This window comes from Octodon degus, unplaced genomic scaffold (genome assembly GCF_000260255.1).
Source record: "Octodon degus isolate 3935 unplaced genomic scaffold, OctDeg1.0 scaffold00084, whole genome shotgun sequence".
Taxonomy (NCBI): Eukaryota; Metazoa; Chordata; class Mammalia; order Rodentia; family Octodontidae; genus Octodon; species Octodon degus.
The window spans coordinates 11,271,334-11,294,016 of NW_004524660.1; the positions used below are offsets into that span (position 1 = coordinate 11,271,334).

Genomic DNA, 22,683 nt, shown 5'->3' on the forward strand with positions numbered 1-22,683 from the left:
AAAAACATTTAAAAATCAGAATATATTTTTAAAAATAGGCATAAAGAATTATATAATTCTTATGTTTACACATAAGTCCAAAAACCTAACCATATATAACCTTGAAGCAGGACAGTCCCACAACATTCCTTTTCCTGTCTCTTGCCTTCATTCACCACCCCCTTCTTTTTGAACCAAATCTGTTTCTGAACAAAATAATCTAATCCCAAACCACAGTGGTCTCTTCTTCCGCCAGTATGATTGCTATAGTCAATGTCTAAAATGGCCGATGGCTCCTACTTCCTATTCTTCGTGTCACTCAGTAATCTGTCCCCTTAGGTATGAGTTAGACTATCACACGGCTTCCTTAGTAGAGAATGAGAATTATGGGAAATCACTTCAGACTAGGCTATTAACAGACTGACATCCACTCTAGGACTCCGTCTCTTTCCCCAGAGCAGTACAGCTGCCTTGCTGTAAGAAGCTCTGGACAGAGCCACATAGCACTGTGAGCCACATACCGCTCCACTCCATCAGCCTGCGTGTGCCTGTGCTCACATGAGGATGGCAGAAGATCCTTCGCTCATCCCAGCCTTGAAATGACTATATCTGTACCCAGAGGTTTAATTGCAACTTCATAAAACATCATTAGTCAAGAGCCACTGAGGAAAGCTTCTGGATTCCTGAACAACAGGAAATAATAAATGTTGTGAAATAAAGTGTGCTATCTTTATGCTGCTAAGCTTGTTAGGCAGCAATAGATGAAGATAATGACTGTGGACTTATGTATGCTCTATGCAAGAGTGCTTCTGATCAAGGTACTTACTTCTCCACTAAAAACGAGTACCATGGGCTAAAGAAGCCGATGAAATAGGCCTTTGCTAACAAAGCTTCAGGTACAGAGCCAGCTTGGAGATTAGTATCCTGAAAGTTCAAGGCAACTAAATAATGTACTTTCTTCTATGGCCAGAATCCCTACAGGGCCGAATATAGGATGGCTCCTGTACAATTATAGTTAATTATCCACCTGCAAAAGTTTGTTTCCCACCCTGCAACTCTAATTGCTGTTGGCTTACTGGCTTTGTTTCCAGAGCAGTGTTGCTTCCCAGGCGGTCACTACAATGGCTCGGAAGAGATTTTCAGTGGGTATGTAGCTGTCCATGCTTTGACTCGCAAACAAGGAGAAATTTTTTGCTGGGACAATTGCTCCTAATCATAGAAGTAAACTGAATGCCTGCTGTGATGCCAGAGGCAAGGACAGCTACAGCCCAGGCCCAAAAGTGCAGCAGTTACACAAATTTTCTTCTTGGCTTGCTTGTATAGATCATGATTACTCATTTTCTCCCTCCCCTACACTTCCCCCTTTATTTTACATAGGAATAGCTATTAGTGGTTATCCTTACAACCTCGTCTATAATTTTAGAATATTTAGGTGGGATTATGTAAAGCAGACACCACCCAAACATGCCTCTTTTAAGAGAGAAACAATCTTTGTAAAGATCATTGTATCTTGTTAGGCAATAATAAGATGCTAATCATTTAAAGAAAGAAACACGGAAATGGATGCTGTGTGATGAAGGATCAGTTCTGCTGGCTACTTGCTGGCTACTTGCTGCCTCCACCTGCAAGCACATCTTTCAAAACACCATGGACTGATATCTGGAGTTCTTCAAATGGGAAGCCCTGAATAGCACTTGAAGCAGGGACAAAAGAAGAAATGATGTTTCCTTCTTCCAGGTCCTGTCAGGAATTTCCCAGGGGCAGCAAACCACGGCTCTGTGCATCCTTCCCCATTACCATAGCCCTGCCTACTGCGTCTTTGTGCCCCTGAACAGCAGAATGCTGGGCCCATGTTCCTCCTGTGGGCCGGGCCATCAGACACGGAGGCATGGGCCTGAGGCACTGGCCGGGCTACATTTTGCCTTAGTCCTCTGAGTTCCAGCTAGAAGGCAGTGAGACCTAATTACCAACTAAAAAGTATTGCCTCCTCCTCAGAGCCAATTGCTAGTCCCAAAAGACCCTCCTTCAGACACTCAGGTTCTGAAAACATGCTTGCCTTTTACTTCCTTACTCCTAATCCCTGGTTTGTGGTGTCCCCTTTCTCCCATACAGCTTTTCAGCAACTCGTAACTAGTTTCCTGTATAAGATCACCTTTATTTGCAGCACCAAATGTGGTTTTTCTCTTTTCCAACTAAATTCTTACTAAGAACATGCATCATACAACACCAGGGAAAAGACCAAAATCAATACTTTGGTTATGATTGGCTTTGGGGACCACTGAAACACAAAGAGAAGTCAACATAAGCCCCATGCATGATATGGTCAGAGGGGTCTACTTACGTACTGGAGATAACTACTGTAGGAGTTCTCCCTGAACTCCCAACTTCTCTAAACTCTTACAGGCCAATACATGGGCTTTGCATATATCTGATCAGTGATGGCTTCTAGTCATCGCAGTTGTACTTGGTGGCCCATGAAGCTCCATCTTCCCAGGGGCATCAAACACAGCTGCTATACACTGCCTGACTTTGGGCATTTTGAACATACCCCACACTGCTGCCCAGTTATGCCCACAGGTAATTTCTGCTAGTCAGAATAAGGAAGATGTGCTTTTTGCTTAAAACCAAAACCCAATGATTTGAAAATTCCCACCAGGTGGTATGGTGTCTGCCGTCACTCTGCCCTACCCTGTTAATATCTGCAAATGCCATGTATTACTTGCTTCCCTTCACTACTGCCACGTTCATTTTCATTTGGCTTGACTTGGACTTTCTTTTAGCTTTGCAGCAAGGAGCCCAAGTGTTTTCCCATCACCTCTCATAGCTTACATCTAAGATGTCCCTGACAAGTTTCATGGAAGGTGACTGGAGCCTGGGGGCACTGTGTTACTCAGGATTCACCAGCTAATGAGCTCAAGACTGAAAGAGCCAAGGGGCAGGGCTCCACAGAGTAGTCATGGATGTGCTCCTGTCTGTGCTGTCCCTCTGCCTCCCTCCTGGCTGCCATGGCTTGCACATGTTTTCTCCACTAGGCCCCACAGCTGACTGGAAGCTGAAATTGTGAGCTTAAATAAATGTCTCCGCCTCCAAGTCGTGGGTGTTGTAGATTTTGTCCCAGCACTGGGAATGTAACTAGTGTGCCCACTCTCCTCTAGGAAATGCCTGCCCGCCCAGAGCACATGCACACCTACCTATCAATCAGCTCTATTTAAAAGCTACTGGAACAGCATGCTCTAAAACCAGGCAAAAACTAAATGTCACATTAAATTTTTTGTGTAAACAAGCCACAAGAAATCAGCAACCACCAGTCTCCACCATCACTATCATCACAGCAAGAAGTATGATTAGTAATCACCAAAACAATGTGTTATTTCCCTTTAGAAAGTACTGTCTTAGCAGTAAAGCTCTCTCTTCCCTTCCAAGTTTTAATTAATAAAGAACAAAAAGATAATCAGGAGGGAAAGTAACTTCCAAGACAGAGTCCTGTGGTGAAGCTGAAGTGGGGAGAAAGCTGAGACCTGAGGTCAGAGCTAAACCAGCCTCCCTGGCCCCTTAAGTTCAAGGCTAACACAGGCCAGGAGGGAGGATTCTCATGGCAGACTGTGCCTGAAGGGCCACAGTGATATCTGGCGAGTGAGTTGTTCAGTAGTGTCCTCTCACAAGGGAGAATGGACAGAGGACAGTGACAAGCCTTGGCCCGTAACTTCTTCATGTAGGCAGTGCAGCAGCTGTGAGCACAGCAGCTGTTGTGGGGAACAGCTGGCCCAGGACAGAAATCAGATTCCCAATCAGATCAACAGTCCTTCTTCCTTTAACAATTCAGTAAGTGCGCAGGAAGAGATACTGGAAGCACTCGCCTCTACCCCACTTCCTGCTGTGCAGCATGAGACCATCATGGAAATGCTCTGCCTCAATCAGCTTCTAGGATTTTCCTACAGTACTCCTCAGAACTCAGTATGAGACAATGATACAAGATACGTCAATGTAAAAACCTACAGTAACTTCTACACCAGCGCTGTCCAATGGTAGCCAGCAGCCACATGTAGCTACTTAAGTTAGCAGAAGTAACACAGGACTCATTTCCTCAGCTGCCGGCCCTTCTCAATCTTCACAACTCTGCGGCTAGTGTGCTTCTTACTGCACAGGCAAGTAGCACGTTCCCAGCCTTGTAAAGGATCCAGTGGACAGCACTATACTAAATACAAAAAAGCAGAGCAGTGAATAATTGTTTTCATACCAAAATTCAATGCAGCTGACTTCAAACATTTTGGTCACAAAAATTCTCCTGAAAAAAAAATGTTAAAACACTACTATCTTTATACTTTAAGTTGACATAAAATTTACCATAAATGTCAAGTTATAGTAAGAAATTTGATTTTTTTTTTTTTTTTTTTTAAGGTATTGCCATGCAGTTCAGGCTGGCTTTGAACTCCCTATGTAGTCCAAACTGGCCTCAAATTCCCAGTGCTCCTCTGGAGTGCTGGGATGACAGGTGTGTACTAACTACCACAGGCGGCAAGACTTTAATTTTTTTTGGTGGTACCAGGCATCAAACTCAGAACCCTGAGCTTGCCAGGCAAGTACTTATTCCACTAAGCTAGCTCCCTGGGCCTGATTTTAATGCTTTATTTCCGTTTTAAAATGAAATAATTCTACTACTCTCAAATTTATCCACTGCAATCTAAATACTATAACTGTGATATTTTCTGAAATGAAAATACATTTCACATCTCTTACTGTATTTTTAATCTTAACAACTGAATGTCATATTTACCATAAAAATGCACATATTTGTAATATTTTAAAATTTTCAGTGAACAACAGCCTCAGAACTTAAAACAATTCTGACCTGATTGTTATTAAGCATAAAAATTTGCATTTTTGAAACATGAAATTTTTTGCATGCAAATCACCTCAAGCTTCTCACTTATTATGCTGCTTATTTCATCTCCCTCATATGAATGAGAGCACATTAAGGAAGGGATCTGTTTTGTTTACCAGGGTATCTTAACTATTTGGAAGAATAGCCAACACGTAGTAGGTGCTCAGTAAATACTCAATGAATTGAAAAAAATGTAAAATCTTATTGGAAATATATCTTAATGAGGTATCTTTCTAAAAATTACATGATATATTGTGGATGAATACCCTAACCCTAACCCTAACTGCTGGAATGGAACGAAGTCCAAAGGAAATCGACAGAAAAAAGAAACTAAAAAAAAAAAAAAATTTGTGTGCAGTACTTACATGATATTCATAATACAGATCGTAGAATCTATAACTTACACCACATGGTGGGGATAAATAGAAAGCAAAGAAGTAAAAATCCATACTAAGTAGTAAATTTCCAAAGTTGCTTTTTTTTTAAAAAAAAAAAAAAAGGAAAGCTTCTTGGCCTTTTGGTTAAGATCAAGTAAAAAAAAAAAAAAAAAAAAAAAAAAAAAAAAAAAAAATTTAAACATTCTACTTTTTTGGCAAAGTTAATGAAAATGTTCCTCCTAGTAGGAAAAAGTTTTATTTAAAGATACAATGTTGATGCTATTGAAAGCTAACACTGAGTATTCTCTTATTTAAAATCATGCAAAACTTAAGATGGAAATTCCAATTGTTAAAATGGCTTTCAGAGACCAATGTGTTACTGTTCCTTTATGTAATAGTGCCCTACAAATTTCCCTGTGCGCTGGGGAAATGTACCATAACAAGGTGAGAACAGGTAAAAACTAAACTCTCCTTTTGTAGAGGAAGAACAACTGTAAAAGAGCAGCTGAACCTGAGCCCTAGGAAGCCCTACCCTGACTGAAGAACTCAGTGTGAGCAGGAAGTACACATTTAAGGGGAGAAATTTAAAAATCAGTTCTCTGCATTAAACTAATGTCTGGAAACTGAAATGTATAGAAAGGCATTGTGAAACTCCTTATGACACTGTGTAAGGCCCTGGTTTCAAAAGTATTCTTACTCTGTTGTACACAGAGTGCCAAATCAATAATACTGCTTGCATTTCTTGGTCTAGAATAAACAAATCTACTGAAATAGAATTTTATATTCATATAGACTGAATTGCTTTTAAAAACAGAAATTCAACTTACTTGTAGGAATTATAAAGTTGTCTTTGCCGTTATCTTTGTTTTGCCTAAACTGAGACCAAGAGCAGTGACAGCCAGAACTGGTTGTGAACTCACCACACAGTCAAACTTCAGCCTCTAACCCTAAACTCCCCAGTCTCTGCACTGCAGCTAACCACTGTAACACTGCCAGCACAAGCCATCAGAAATGGCCAGGATCACAGCTAAAGGGATTTGTCAAAATCCCTCCAATAACATTAAAAGTGTAGTTTTGGGCTGGGGAGATAGTTCAGTAGGATAAGTGCTTGTTAGGCAAGCACAAGGTCCTGAGTTCAATCTCCAGTTCTGGGGGAAAAAAAAAAAAAAAAGTGGTTTTACTCTAAAAGATTTTTGTGCTACAAAGATACCATGCTTAAAAAGTAGTTTATAAAACTTACTACTTTGCAAAAACCTAAATAACAAGCAATACTCCATCATATTTAAAGCTAACTTCACAAGGTCATATAAATCATTGAATAGTGTCTGTGTATATGGATTCATTTTTACTATACTACTTTATACAGACAAATTCAGGATTTTCGGAATGTGTTATAATACCCCACAACCACCACCACTGGATCGATCTAGCCTTAGATTTTTATTTATTTTTATGCATTTGGTACAGGGTCTCACTATGCAGCTCGGACTTCTAGTGATTCTCCTGTTTTCAGCCTCCCCTGTGCTGGGATTACAGGCGTGCACCACAACACCCAGTCTCTGTGGCTGGCTCAGGAACCCAGGGGCAGAGACAGCAAGGCATGTGTGCTGGGGATCGAACTGGGGTCTCTGCAATTGCCAAGCAGGCACTTAAGTCTGCTGAGCTATCTTGCTGTCCCAGATTTTTTAATATCATTAGATAAGGGCAAAGACAGATCTAAATTTTATTTACTTCTATTTTTTTTTCAGACCAGAGTTTTAACAAATTCCTCCCCCGTTACAGTACAGCATAGTGTTATACACCAAATTGGTTTCATCTGAATCACCTACAGGTGACCAGAAAGTATAAATGTGGAAGCAGGCTAGATGTAAATAACTGAATAATGAAACCACATCGTTCTAAAGTCAACTGCTTTGTAATGCTATGAGCCAAATATATCTGGGGCTGAATCTGACCAAACTTACTAGGATTAAAATTTTGCAATTCTTAATTGTTGGCTTTCAAAATACGTACAAAGACTGAGATTCAGTATTTACCAAGTGCCTACTAGGTACAAAGTATGTATAACTGGAATGAAGCATCACCTATTAGGTGTTATTACAGACACAACCAAGTACTTTTTGTGTAACAATACAATCACGTACCAGATGTTTTTATCAACTATGTATACAATAGGTCCCACGAGATTGTAATAGATCTGAAAAATTCCTATTGCCTAGTAAGCGACACTGGATCCACCATTAACGCCAAAGCATTAGGTGTGCCCATCCCTGGGGTGACACCAGCACATACAAACACTGTGCTGGGCCAGTCACATAGAAACATAGAGCACAAAGTTAACAGCAGCACATCAGACTTGACAGGGAGTTGGGGAAGTGGCTGAGTGGTAAAGCACTTGCCCAGCATGTTCAAGACCCTGGGTTCAATCCCTAGATCTGCAAACAAAACAAAGCAAAAGGCTCTGAAACTTGATGCTAAGAATAAAAAATAACTGTGTACTGGTCTGTATTTTACACTGTAATTTTTCATTATTCTATTTATAAAAAACAAAATTTACTGTGAAACTGTATACTCATGGAGCCTCACAGAACCTGCGATTACAGTATCTCATTATGTTAAGAGGCTGGCAAACGCTTAGCCCCACACTGTCATTTTTGAAGGATGTGTCACAACATCTGTACAATGAAAGAGCCCAGTGACACATTTTCTGAAGCATATTCCTGCTGGTAAGCAGTGTGCAACTGTGTACTCTAAAACACTACAGAAACGTGGCCTAAGCCCCTGAGAGTGTACTTGCCCTTCTTGTACAGACGTGAGATGACACTTAGAGGAAGCTCTTTACAGCTTCTTTGACAACTCTGAGTTGCCAGCACCACTACTCATGCACACTGGGGCCACTTTTAAGTAAAATTTAAGTTGTTTGATCACATCCATTGTTGTACTAAGCAGCTGATTGGATAACCAAGACATCTACTAAGCCATCAACAGGCAGGTGGTATATTTGGAAAAACATGATTCTCATCCCAAATGAGACAAAATGGAAGGGGTGAGATGTCACCAAGCTGCTCAGAATGGAGTGCCATTTAAACCTTATGAATTACTTAACCTCTAGAATTTTCCATTTAATATTTTCAGACCTCAGAAAGCAAAATTGTGGGTAAGGGCACTGCTATACACAAATTATAGATCAAATCTGTATCTGTGACACAACTCATTACATAAAAAAGAAAACCACCATTAACTTCAAGTAAAAAGAGTATTTTATTCAATACTTTAATACTGAAATCAGCTACCATACATATCCACCAACTCTTACTGTGTCTAAGGAGATATTTAAAGCACGATTAATTTGATGCAGCATCCTTACAGATCTAGAACAACATATTATAATTCCAAATTTAGTCAGCTCCTTTAATAAGCTACTTCTTGGGGCCAGGGAGATGGCTCAGTAGAATAAGTGCTTCCCTGGCAAGCTCAAGGGCTTGAGTTCAATCCCTGGTTCTGCAAAAAAAAAAAAAAAAAGCTACTTCTTACTCATTGCATTATACTATGCATGAAATAAATTAGTGCAAAGAAGTGGTCAATACTTTATAGATTTGGATTTGTCATCCCAATTCCATGGCACTCAATAACGTAAGTGTCTTTAGAGGCATCTTCTTCATCTTCTGATTTCTTCACAGTGAACTTGGCCTGGAAGCAAAAGAATACTTAGTATATAAGTAATCAGAAGAAGTGGGAAGAGCCTTTAACTCCTACTTATGCAAGCAGAGAGATCATACCAAACACATTTGTTGAAAAAGCTAGAGACACAAAAATCAAATGATTCATGGAAAATCCAACATCACCTGCAGAACTGTTGTCCCTGCCCAACGGTATTCATTTCTGTGGCCTTCTGTCAGAGTGAACATGCCTAGATCCTGCTCCAAACCTCCCCTGAATCAGAAGCCCCAGGAAGGCAGTCAAGGCAAGCTCAGTTTTGAAATCTGATACCTCCCCCGTTCCCTAAAATTTCTGTCAAATGTGGAACTGCAATATTTATCTTGCCACATACACAATTATCATTACATGTCACTATTTTTTTTTTTTTTAACCAATTTAATTCCCTAAATACATTATTCAAACAGGTTTAGTACAGAAATGGGAGGGAGGATGCTGGTGTGACTAACATTTTTATTCACCTTTTTTTTTCAGACAGGGTCTCCTTAAACTCATTATGTAGCTCAGGCTGGTCTTGAACTCACAGCAATCTTCCTGCCTCAGCCTTCCAAATACTGGGGTTACAGGCATGCACCACCATACCTGGCCATCTTTATTGTATGTGTTAATCAAATCCAGAGCCTTCCCCCAACCACTCTACCACTGAGCCACATCTCAAGCCCTTTCTTGCATACTCACTGGATATATAACACTGTATTTTCTACTTGTTGAGGTGGGGTGGCTTTGAAATATTTGATATTATCATATTTAAGAAACATGTTCATTTTACATTTTAAAATCATACATATATGGCTCTTGTTTTTTTTCTTTGAGACAGGGTCTTGCATGTAGTTCAGGCTGGCCTTGAATATGCCGCAATCCTCCTGCCTCAGACTCCTGAATGCCAAGATTACAAGTATGCACCACTATGCCCCGATTTGAAATATTTAATAAAATTAAACTGAAAATTTAATAAAGTTGAATTAAAATCAAAACAATTATGTAGGCTGTTTGTGTCTAAGGGATTTCAAGTACAATTAAAATCTTCAGATTCTTTGAATTTAGAACCAATCATTCTGGGGCCATACTGAACAGCAATGATCACAAATTCTTTTATTTAATTTTAGTATTATGTGACAGTATACTGACACACAGTGGACATGTTAAGATTATGGTGGAATAAACATATACTGAATACTGAGCTAGAAAGCCAAGTTTTATGTAGTTATAACATGCATACTCATGCTTTTTTGTCAAATTATAAACCTTATGAAACACAAAATTTTGCAGATCATTTCTAGCCCACATTTAAATCTATGTAAGGGGTCTTAAGAAACTGACTTGCTCAAATGTCTGAGTTTACAGATGAACTATATGCATTGAGACATCACAGAAAGATAAACTTGCCTATTGAAAGGAACAGTTAATATTACATTTTTTCTTTTGTTTTTCTGACTGATTTTGCATGCTTTTTTTTTTTTTTTGCGGAACCGGGGATTAAACTCAGGCCCTTGTGCTTGCCAGGCAAGTGCTTATTCTACTGAGCCATCTCCCCGGCCCCTGCATGCTTCTATTTGGTAACATAAACAACTAATTTGAAGACCACAATATGCAATATAACAACCATTGTTGAATTCTTATCTTGTTTAGTCAAATTCTGTATTTCTAATTTTTTTATTCTCTTAAGAAAAAAAAAACTTGCCTCAACTCACCTGGTAAAACACAACAAAGCTGAACAAAACAAGTGAAAACACAAATCCCCAGTTCACAGCACTTTCATTACATATTCACTTCAAACAGCATGAAGTGAGCTGTGCAAGACATGTGAAGGGATCTACTACAGTACATGCAGGTCTGTAAAGTGACTGAAATGTGCTCTTTGCTACTAAGATCAGTCCACAAGAGACAGGAGAGCAGGTGTTACAACTACAGGGGCAAGGAGAACCTAAAAATCATGAACTTCCTCATCACCAGACACAATTTGCCTTCCACTGTCATCATCCTTTTCCTACAGTTTAACTGAAAGCTATCTAATCTTTACGGCAACAAATAATCTAAATATTACTAAGAATCACACCAGAAGAAGAGTAGAGCAGTAATTTTGTGCTTAGCACACACCAGCACTGCTTAACTTTTTTTTTTTTTTACTAGTGTACATTACTTAACTTTTAAAAATGCTTCAGCACCTTCCTACCTAAAACTGAGTCATAAATTTTATGACTTTATAATTATATAGGATATACCAAAAGAAAAACATGCTACAAATAACAGAAAAAAGGAAAGAAATTAAGCTGTACATATTAATTGTAAAAAATGGAGAGAGATAATTCAAGCAGAAAATACTTAAATTTCCATAGTGGATTTACTGACAAGGGAAAATTATTGTGTACTTCCTTTTCTTTTCTTTTTCTTTTTTTAATGTATTTGGTACAGGGTCTCACTACACAGCTTGGACTTCTAGTGATCCTCCTGCTTTCAGCCTCCCCAGTGCTGGGACCACTATGCCTGGTCTCTCTGTGGGTAGGGCTGGCATGGCATGTGGTGCTGCAGATCAAAACTCCAGTCCCTGCACTTGCCTAAGCAGGCACTTAGTTCACTAAGCTATCTCACTGGCTCTTACTCTGTATTTTCCATGAGGAAATTAATATTAATTTTGTAATGACACTAATTACCCTTTTGTTAAAATTAAGAATCTCATCAAAAAGGTACAAATGAGATTATATGTAGGGCTGGGGATTACTCTATCACACAGAACCCACAGGGAACATGGACCTTGAAGTGTTTTCCTGGGTTTGCTCAAAGCCCAGCTCAGCCATTAAGAAACGATATAGGCTCAAACAACTTTGCTGCCCTAAGTTATTCATTTGTAAAATGGGAATAACAACAAACAGCCACAATTCTTATGCTTAATAAGATGCTTCAGATAATTGCTGAGTTAGCCAAGTGTCTACCACATGCAAGTACTAAGATGACAGCAGTTATAATCATTACTGAATTTCCTGCTTATTAAAATATGACCAAATTATTCTTTCCAATGTAATACTCACCTTTGCTAGTTGTTCAGCAAAATGTATAGCTGTTTGCGTATGTAGTGTAACTGGTCCTGTTTTTATTCTAGAAACTCCATTGGCTAAAGCCATGAAAACAATCAGCTATTGAAAAAAGAACAAAGAAGAAAATTCTCACACATTTACTAATCTTTAGATTATAATTTTACTGTTGTCCATAATGAAAATACTAGGAACCAAAGCAGTTAATAAAAGAATTTCTGGCTGGAGAGATAACTCAGTGGTCTAAGCACCTGCCTGGCAAGCACAAGGACCTGGGTTCAATCCTAGGTACCACATGCCATGCTGTGCCAGCCACTGAAGCCGGGGGTAATGGTGCATGCCTATTATCCCAGCATGGGGAGGCTGAGACATGAGGATCACTATGAGTCTGAGCTGCACAGTAGGACCCTGCACCAAATAAATAAATAAATGATTAAAAAAAGAATAAAACATGGAGTTGAAAGTTGATGTATACTTTATGAGATCAACCATTTCTGCAGCTAGAGTGTAAAATATAACAAGTTTTTTAAGTGCCTGCTTATGCAAACAGTCAGGTGCAGGATACTACAGTGGTTCGATCCCCAGCTCCACATGCCTTATCAGACCCACCCTTAAGGCAGCCTGAGTCAGCTCCCCTTCCCCCTCCAAAAAAAAAAAAAATCCTAAAATATAACAAGTTTCTCCTCTTCTTTAAAATTATGTTTTAATGAGAACAGACTAATACAGAATTACTATAATACAGAATAAATCTGAGCAAGAAGTAACTAAATATAAGAAAAATGTTCTAAGGAAATGATTAGGAAATCCTGAGGAATAAATTTATTTCATCACCCCCTATGGTACTGAAAACAAACCTAGGCCTCATGCATCTCAGACAAGAACGAGCTTTTTATTTTTGTATTTTAGGGTAAAATACAAAAAGGGTGTTCAGGGTCTCACTACTAGATCAGACTCCCAAGTGCTGGGATTACAGATGTGTGCCACCATGCCCAGTCTCAATCGCAGTCTCAGGGAGCCCTGGGGGCAGGGCTGGCACAGCAGGACCTGAGGCTAGAACACCCCCCACCCCACCCTATGCCTGCTTGCAGGTGCTTTAATCTGCTGAGCTATTTGGCCAGCCCAAGAATGAGTTCTATCACTGAGCTGCACTCCTGACCAAAGAATATATTTCTAAATGTAGACTGCTGATTTGAAAGTAAAGAGATCAAAGTTATCATAGCAAAGAAAATATATAGACAGTGAACCAAAGATCTTATTTAGAAATACTCAATAGTACTTCTTAATGTGAGTGAAAGTCTTTTACGTTTGGTAAGTGGACGAAATATACAAGTGGAGATACTGACAAGCATGGGATATAGTGAATAAGGAATTAAAGGGGCCGGGGAGATGGCTCAGCGGAATAAGCACTTCCCTGGCAAGCGCAAGGGCCTGAGTTCAATCCCCGGTTCTGAAGAAAAAAAAAAGGGGGGGGGGGCGAGGAATTAAGAAGGCTAGGGCAGGAATACACATTTAGGAGTCGTCATTATATAGATGGTTATTTTAGACAAAAAAAAAAAGAGTGAATATAGATAAAGGAAAGAGGCATGAGACTGAACTACTGAGCTCTCCAAATTTGTATTTTTATTTTTAAATCATTGATTTATTTATCTATTTATGTATTTATTTGGTACAGGGTCTCGCTACATGGCTTAGACTTATAGTGAGCCTCCTGTCTCAGCCTCCCCAGCACTAGGATCACAGGCGTGTGCCACCTTCCCCAGTTTCAGTGGCCGGCAAGTCTCACCCGGAACCAACATGGCACATGGTACATGGGATCAAACCTGGGCACTGCGCTTAGACTACTGAGTTGTCTCCTCAGTCCTCCAAAATTTAAAAGCTGAAAAGGAAACAATAATCTAGCAAAGGAGACCAGGAAAAAGAGGCCAACTAAGTAGAAAGGTAACATTACCTCAGACCAAATGAAGCCAGAATTTCAAGAATAAAGCGTGCCTAATGCAATGAACAGGTCAAATAAGACACAGAAATGTGAGGAAAACAAGTTCCAAGGGTAGGTACTTTAAAAATGATTAAAGTAGGATTTGCTGATCAGTGTCTGAAAGACAATAACGTCCCTGACTTACATTTGAGTTGCAAACTTTCACAGGTGTACTGTGTAAGACTCCTTTTGCTGGCTTACAAATGAATTCAACTTACAATTTTGGAATGGAACTCATTCATAAGTTGGAGACTCACTGTAATTAAATTTACACTCAATCTAATTACTGAATGTTCAAGTCTTGACAGGTGGGAAGGATTTTATCCTGCAAGTGTCATTACCTGGTCTTGCAGATACTCGTCCACAGTACCACCATGTCTAAGATTTGCTAACAGCATTTCAGCAGCTTCAATTCCAACCTTGTCTGCATTAACACCTAAGACAGGAATAATGTAAGAAACAAAACAAAAAAACCTAAGTTAATTACCAAAAGGCAAAGGTTTAACTGAGAAATCCACTTAGCATTGTTACAGTATTTTTTATTTCTCTCAACTCATAAGATATATCTCTTAGGACAAGATCTTTTTAATCTCCTGAGGACTTAGCCTATGAAATCACTTTCTATCTTTAAATACAATGGTAGGGAAAAAAGAAATAGGCTGCTTTGGGCTGTTTAAAGAGTATTAGTTAAAAAGCCAGTTTATAATTAAGTTATGACCCTCTAATGGTATGACTCAATTTCAAACTTTAAAACTTAAGATTATACAAGTTATAATCTGTGAGACATCAGAATTAAAGGATTTTTAAGTCAGGGATTTTTCACCTAAAGAAAAGCAAGTAATACTCAGCTCAACTATGTTAAGGTTCTAGCCCCTTTAAGACCTTAATGGAGGGATGGTGAGATAGCTTGGTGGGCTAAGCATTTGCCTGACAAGCCAAGGACCCGGGTTTGATCCCTAGTAAGGCATGCTGTGCCAGTCATGCAGGCCCCAGACACTGTGCCAGTCACCAAGACAGGGTATGGTGACGCACACCTGTAATCCCAGTGCTGGAGAGGCTAAGACAGGAGGATCACTACAAGTCCGAGCTGCGTAGTGAGACCCTGTACCAAATAAATACATAAAAGATCTTTTAAAAAGACTGGAATGGATGTAAGACTGTTATGAATGTACATCAGAATATTTTCCAGGGCCGGGGAGATGGCTTAGTGGAATAAGCGCTTCCCTGGAAAGCACAAGGGCCTGAGTTCAATCCCTAGTTCCCCCCAAAAAAAAAAAAAAAAAAAGAGTATTTCCCCTGCCTCTGCTTCCTACCTCTTCACATATACACCAAACCTCTGGTACAATGCAGAGTACAAAATCAGCCTATCAAAAGTATTTAATTCTCCAATTAACCCTCTTAAGGTCATTCTTCACTACAAATGTGGCTACTGATTTCCACAGCATTTTATATTTGCAAATTTACTTTACTATGTTTTTTCTGTTATTGTTGTTGGTTTGGTTTTTTTTGCGGAACCAGGGATTGAACTCAGACCCTTGCGCTTGCTAGGGAAGGGCTTATTCCACTGAGCCATCTCCCCAGCCCCTTACTTTACTACTTTTTTAAAGGAGATACTACAACAATAAAGTTCTTTCATTACCAATTGATCAACTATTTATATAACTAAATGAAATGGTTTAAAATACATTATATGAATCAATCAATCTTTCTAGTACTAGAGATAGAATCTAGGACTTGCATACACTATGCACATGTATGTTCTTGTTACTGAGCTGCATGTGTTCTACGATAGCTATGTGAGCTGCACTCTCAGCTCCTAACATTCTTAAATAAGCTACTTAGTATCATTTCCTCTTTCAAATGGAGATGATAATAGTTGTTATAGAAATAGGTAACACTTATAAAGAATCTGTTTCCAAGATCAATATACAAGCTATTAATAACAATAATATTGAATACTCAGTAGTACTCGCTCCTTTAAGGAAACATAAAAGATACCTGTGTTTCCCTGAAAATAAGCTCTAACTGGGGGAAAAAAAAAGGTAACCCCAATTGGTGTATCCTTGCCTTACCTGCCATTACAGACTAGCAATTAAGACAGAATAGTGAGGTATGTATAATCTTCTGCAGGACACTGGCCATTATAACATTAATGACCAGGTAGGGCTGGTTCTGGTTAGGCTGGTCCAGTTAGGTCTTATTCTTGGGAAACACACTAGTCATATATTAGAGAATTACAGGACAGTTAAGTGCTAAGCTCCATGGTAAAAATCATACATACAACAGGAGTTTAGAGAAGGAAAAGACAATTAGGTTCTAATTTCAGAAGGTTTCATAAAGTATGAAGAAGTTAAGCAGGTCCTTAAAAGATGGCTAACACCGGGATAAAGGATGTGAACGAAGAGTCCTGGCTTTATAATACATGTTAAAGATCCTTAACCTGAAAATCCAAAACCCAAGTGACAGAACATTTCAAACTTTTTAAAGATTGATTTAAAACCGAAAGTGGAAACTTTAAACCATGAAACAGTTTCACCCATGAAATTATTTAAAGTACTGTATAAAATTATATTTAGGTCATGTGCATGAGACATATACAAAAGAAGTTAACTTCATGTTTGGACTTATGCTCATCCCCAAGAACCTCACAAATATGAACACTCCAAAATTTAAGTAAATTTAAAAGTCCTGTGTCCAAGCATTTCAGACACAAGATATTCAAGCCTGGATTGGAAAGGCTAATGAATACTGAAGTTTTCTGTCAAGAGGCAAAGTACGTCTCAGAGCCATTCATATTCCTTCCTATTCCACTTAACAGTAAATACGGAATAAATGGATCTCCATTATTACTAGTCAATATTACCACTAGTAGCCTGTGGAAACTGAACAGATGAAGAAAATACGAGAATTCTGCTTATGAGTGTAATGCTTTCTTCTCTCCTCTCTCCTAAAGGAAAAAAATTCGACATCTCAATGTTTTCGCTTTGACAAATAATCTAATGGTTTCAGTGCTTCTTTAAAAAGCAGTTTCTAATTTTGGTTGTGGGTCTGTTTTCTTTTGCTTCATTGTATTTTGCTGTACTGTGGATTGAACTCAGGGCCTTCTCATTGAGCCCTATCACCATCCCCTTTTTGTCTTTTGAGATAGGATCTTGCTAAGTTGCCCAAGTGAGGCTTCTGCTTCAGCCTCCCATAATGTTAGTGTTTCATAATGCACAGCATGAAAATGAATGTTCACTGATTTGGGTATCCAGCAGCTTATTAAAAGGACTATGAAATGATTATCTGATTGCACAGAAAACACAAAGAAACTTACCTAAGGATATCAGAAATATATATATATATATATGAATTATCACATATTTCCTTATCCAAATAAGGAAAAGAGCTTCCTATGAACCAAGGAACAGGACTGATTAGAGGCATAACTCATCTAAGCAGATTGTTCTGCTCTCATAATAAAGAATATAGACAAGAACAAGCAAACAAGAGCAGGGCTGCAGTTCAATGATAAAATGCTTGTATACATGAGACAGGAGACCATGGATTCAATCAACAGCACTTCAAGGGGGTAAAAAAAAGATCAAACAAAGCACAAATATTCAGTAACATAAAGACAAAATATGTTTTCCTTTCTTTTTTTTTCTTTTCAAAGTGCTAGACATTGAACCCAGGGCCTCTTGTATACTCAGTAACCATTCTACCCTCCAACCAATCAAGCTACATCCCTAGTTCTACACTGTGTTCATAATGCAATTACATGAAGTTAACTTGTTTTGTATACATCTTATGCACATAACCTAAATAAAATTTTATACAGTACTTTAAACAATTTCATGGGTGAAGGGTTCCTAGTCATAATCCAATCTCATTTTCCAGTTAAGAAAATCCCAGAGTATATAGGATAATTTAGACAGAAGATTAAAATTTAAGCCTTCTGCTTTTCGTTTTCTATTTTTTGTTGTTGTTCCGGAAATCCAACTCAGGACCCTGCACTTGCTAGATATATATATATATCTCCTCGATTTAAAACATCAAGACCTAAACAAAATATAAACATTTTTATGGATCTGAGGAATATTATAGGTGGAGAGCAGCTGTGTGTAGCACATTCCTGTCATTCCAACACTCAAAAGCTAGAACAGGAGGATTGCCATGAATTCCAGACCAGCTTGGGCTTCATAATGAGTTCAAGGCCAGCCAGAGCAACATAGCAAAAACAAAAAATAAAAAATAACAGCTAGAAGGATTTTAGGGATACTCCACAGAAACTTGCTATTCAAAATCATTTTTATAACCAAGACAATGATAAAAACATGGTTACAACTTTCTGCCTCCAACATATATGCTACCAGTAACAACCAGCTAACATTGCTTCAGGTAAAAACTCTTAAAACATTATGATTCAGTATCCAGTACTTTTCCAGTTATTTAAATCAGAAATGAGAGAGGACCCAAATAATGGAGGTTATGACATTATATCTGAGATCCTTAAGACAAATTAAGAGAGAAGATTAAGAGAGAAGACCCCAAGTTGCCTTTGCGTTTGCTGATGATATCACACTTGGCTGCTGTACCTGACAGGAAATGAGAAGGAACCAGTAAAAATCAGTAATCTCAACAAATTTGTTGCTTTTTCCACCACTATAAGTCTAAGAATAAGTAATGTGCACTCTTCAAGAGTACGATCCGGGGGCCTGCCCCTTAGCTCAGCTCTTTATGTGGCTGCTTCAACAAAGCAGTCAGGCTCAGGTTGCTGGGGTTTGATCCCCACAACTCAAGCCAGCCAAACCTGCCCTGAAGGCATCAGGAGCAAAAAAAAAAAAAACACCCTTCTGCTTTCGGGGAGATGGCTCAGTAGAGTAAGCGCTTCCTTGGCAAGCGCAAGGGCCTGAGTTCAATCCCTGGTTCCAAAAAAAAGAGAGTACTATCCAAAAACAACTGCACTGTAACAGTTTTCTCACCAAGTAAGAAAAAAAAAAATTGATAAAATATAAGAACTTTTTTTCAGGGCTACTCAATAAATTCCATGTAATAGAATAACAGATTAGGGCCAAGGAGATAACTCAGTGGCAGAAGTGCCTGCCTGTCTAAACACAAGGTCCTGAGTTCAATCCCCAGTATCAGGAAAAAAAAAAAAAAAAAAAAAAAAAAATCACCCAGAACAACAGAATAATGAGATTCCTTTACAATGTCAACACAATACAGTTAAAATTACCATCTTGCCCAGCAAGGTACCTCCTATATTCACAAGCTATAAACACATCCACCACTAAGTTAGACGCCTACAAAGTCATTCTTCAAAGTTTTCCCCTATCTCCCACATCCAACAGGTCACAAACTGTCTATTCACGTTTCTAAATAAACTACTGCCCACACCTATAATATTCAACAACGGAACTTAAAAAAAAATTGGGGTATAACTATGAATGCCCATTTTGTATCTGTGTATTCAAAGTGGTTGGGATAGATATATAGTTGCATTCTCTTAATGAATAGAATGATTTTTTCTAATGGTGTTTGTAAGTAGGATCACAAGTCTGCATCTTGTACAGCAATTAACCACTAAGAAGAATATATGCAGTGTATTATTTGTTGAAACTGTACTTTCGTTGATTTGAAACTGTCTCATTGCTATATGTTTATCAATAAAACTTTGAAATAAATAAATAAATAAATAAATAAATAAACTACTGCCACTCAGTACTAACTTCTCTAGTGGCAGTCACATTCCTTGATGCAAAACCTCACCTTTGGTCTCTGTACCTACAGCATGGGTTTCTTTTAATTCTTTATCTAGTATAATAAAGTATAATTAATTTTCCAAAATACCTCTTATCCCTCCTTAAAATGTTCTTAATCTCAGGATAAAACATAAAACTTTCAAGCTAGGAGATAGCTTGACAGTCTAAGCACCTGCTTGCTAAGTGCAAACTCACAAGTCTAATCTTCGGTACCATATGCTGGCCTGGAACCCCAGGCGCTCAGTACCCACCCTGAAATCGGGAGTGGTGGTGCATGCCTGTAATCCCAGCTGGGAAGGCTGAGGCAGAAAGATCACTAGCAGTCTGAGCTGCGTAGCAAGACCCTGTATCAACAACAACATAAAACATCAAGCTTCTCTTCACATGACAACAGCAGCCTTTCAAAGTCTGGCCCTTGTTGATCTCTATTCTCATCATTCTCCCAGCCCATCCAAGGCCTGTGCTTCAGTGCACTTGCCTAAACACAGAACGTTCTTGTGCCAGCATTTTTCTTTGTCCCTTCTCCTTAGTTCTCTTAAAAAGAAAAAAAAAAAAAGTCTCTTAAGATAAAAATGCAATGCTAAGAAGACGTTATAGTTACTTTAGTGCAACCAATTAACGCCGCCATCATCTCACATGGTTACCCAATTTTTCCTCCTGTGGCAAAGACAACTACAATCCACTCATTCAGCAGAAATACCGGCTAACTCTTTGGCTAGAGTTCTCACGTTATACACTGGACCTCTGCATATATATCTGCTAGTCTGCATCCTTTGACTTACATCTCCCTGTTTGTTTCCTGCTCAGTCTACCCCTGATAACCCATGTTTTATGACAACCCATCTTTCATCTTTCTCTGTGTATTTGACCTTTTCTTTTTTTATATTCTACACTGAATAGGATTTTGTGTCTGACTTGCTTCAGTGGCATGCCCATTAATTATGTCCATGTTGTGCCAAATGACAATATCTCCTCTTTTAAGGCTAATATTTTAATGCATCTGTTATCAGTTTCTTTACCCATTTCTTCACTGGACATCTAGCTATTTCTTTACCCATTTCTTCACTGGACATCTAGCTGTTCTATATCTTGAAGATTATAAATAATGGTGAGAACCTATGAGTGTGATTATCTTTATGATGATTTTATTTCTTCTGGGATTAGGAAGAGGGATTGCTGAGGCATATTGCAACTGCATTTCCAGTTTATTTAGGAAACTTTACATTGTTTTCAATAATGACTGCACAAATTTCATTTTGCTCTCATTTTTTAAATCTGGCTAACTTCTATTTATCACCTCCTGGAGGATCACTGAAGGGCAGAAGTGAGATTTGGGGCTCATCAGCCCCCCAAGAAGGATTCCTCCAGTGTTTCTAGGGTATCACTGGGACATGATATCAGACTAAGCTACGAATCAGGAACAGTGGGTTCACTTCTGAACTCCTAGCACATTATCTGGCACATCATGGTGCCCAGTGATAAGACAAACACCTCATTCCTTCCAATGCATAGCAAGCTTTATTGCCTGTAACATGTCTGTTCATAGTCTCTGCTTTAGATTGCCTCATCTTTGTTTCTCAAGACTTACAGACTGTGCCTAGTCTGTAATTAAGTCATGCTAAGTATGTACTTTAGATCACTACTTCTCAATATGCTTTATAAGTCCCTGGAAAACTTGCCAAAACACATTTCAACCGGACAGTCTTTTTTGTGAGGGCTGGGGATCAAACCTAGGCTCTTATACATGGTAGGCAAGTGCTCTGTCAGTGAGCTAAGTCACTGAGAATGAACAATAGGCCTAGCATAAGTCTCAAATTTTGTATTTCTAAAAAACTCAAGACACAATGTTTATCTACCAGTCACACAAAAGAGTAGTTTTAAACAGAATTCATTTATGTGAGGTCAATTAGAGATGTTAACTTTATTCAATCATGTTGATTATATTTGATTCCCAACTAATATCTAGATCTACACACTGACAAAACTAAGATGATATGCTTTTATATTCAGTGGTCAATAATGAAGTTAAACAGCACAGCTATCATAAACATTTTTAAAGAGGATAGTATAAAGCACAAATAAAGTAATCAGGTACTATAAGCAACTAGAAATTCCCTGACTGGTAGAACTGTAAATATTAATGAACACATACATAGAATTATCTCTTTTCCTTAAAATACCAAATATTTAACAAGTTTCCTTCCCCCAAAATATTCAGTATTTTCTAATCATCAGTGGAACAACTGACACAGGAAAGAAGCACAGTAACCATTAAAGGCACTGGATGTGAGCTGCGTGGGAATGGGAGAACCAGAATGTCTCAAGGCATTGTCCCACAACACCCACTGACTGTAAAGGGAAAGGAAACCTTTCTAGCATGTATGTCTGAATGAAATCTTGCTTGACTACATGGTCAGCCTCTCCAATGAAGGGCAAACTGACTGTGTGTGTCCTATGGTGCAGTGCAGAAGATGCACATAAACCATTTACACAATATTCTCACTTAAAATGTTTAATCTGAATAATTTAATCATGAGGTAGTCAGGCAAATCCAAATTGTGGGAAATTGTGCGAGTTTTCAAAATGTCAGTTAAACCATGAAAGGAGAAAACAAAGAGAATGTTCTGCATTAAAAGATTAAATAGCCATGACAATCAAATGCTTTGTGTGCTTTAGAAAAAATGCCAGCCACGGCAGAGCGTTACTTTTACTCCAGCACTTGGGAGGCTGAGGCAGGGGAATCATGAATTCAAGGCCAGTATAGACTACAGCCTATCTCAAAAAAATCAAAGACCAAATTGACTCAGCCCACACACACCAAATCCCCACATGGCTCCAAACACTATTTTGGAGATAGCTTGTTAAGTCCAAATACGTCTGGTGTAATGACATATAACAAATTCTTCAGGTATAAAACAGTATTATGATTACACACGGATCATTCTTTTTGTACATACAAATATGCTACAGTACTCAGCAG

At 38.6% G+C, this 22,683-nt stretch overlaps 1 protein-coding gene across 1 annotated transcript in view; it reads right to left on the minus strand.

Moving 5' to 3' along the window:
• Window positions 1-8,480: 8,480 nt before the first annotated feature.
• Rtca (RNA 3'-terminal phosphate cyclase) overlaps window positions 8,481-22,683 on the minus strand; it is a 31,629-nt gene continuing 17,426 nt past the window's right edge. The window contains exons 10-12 of the mRNA XM_023721702.1: window positions 14,301-14,395; window positions 11,982-12,086; window positions 8,481-8,928 (exon numbers count right to left, since the gene is read on the minus strand). Of these exons, the coding sequence (XP_023577470.1) occupies window positions 8,827-8,928; window positions 11,982-12,086; window positions 14,301-14,395 (302 nt within the window). The 3' untranslated portion in view covers window positions 8,481-8,826. The remainder of the gene's footprint in view (window positions 8,929-11,981; window positions 12,087-14,300; window positions 14,396-22,683) is intronic.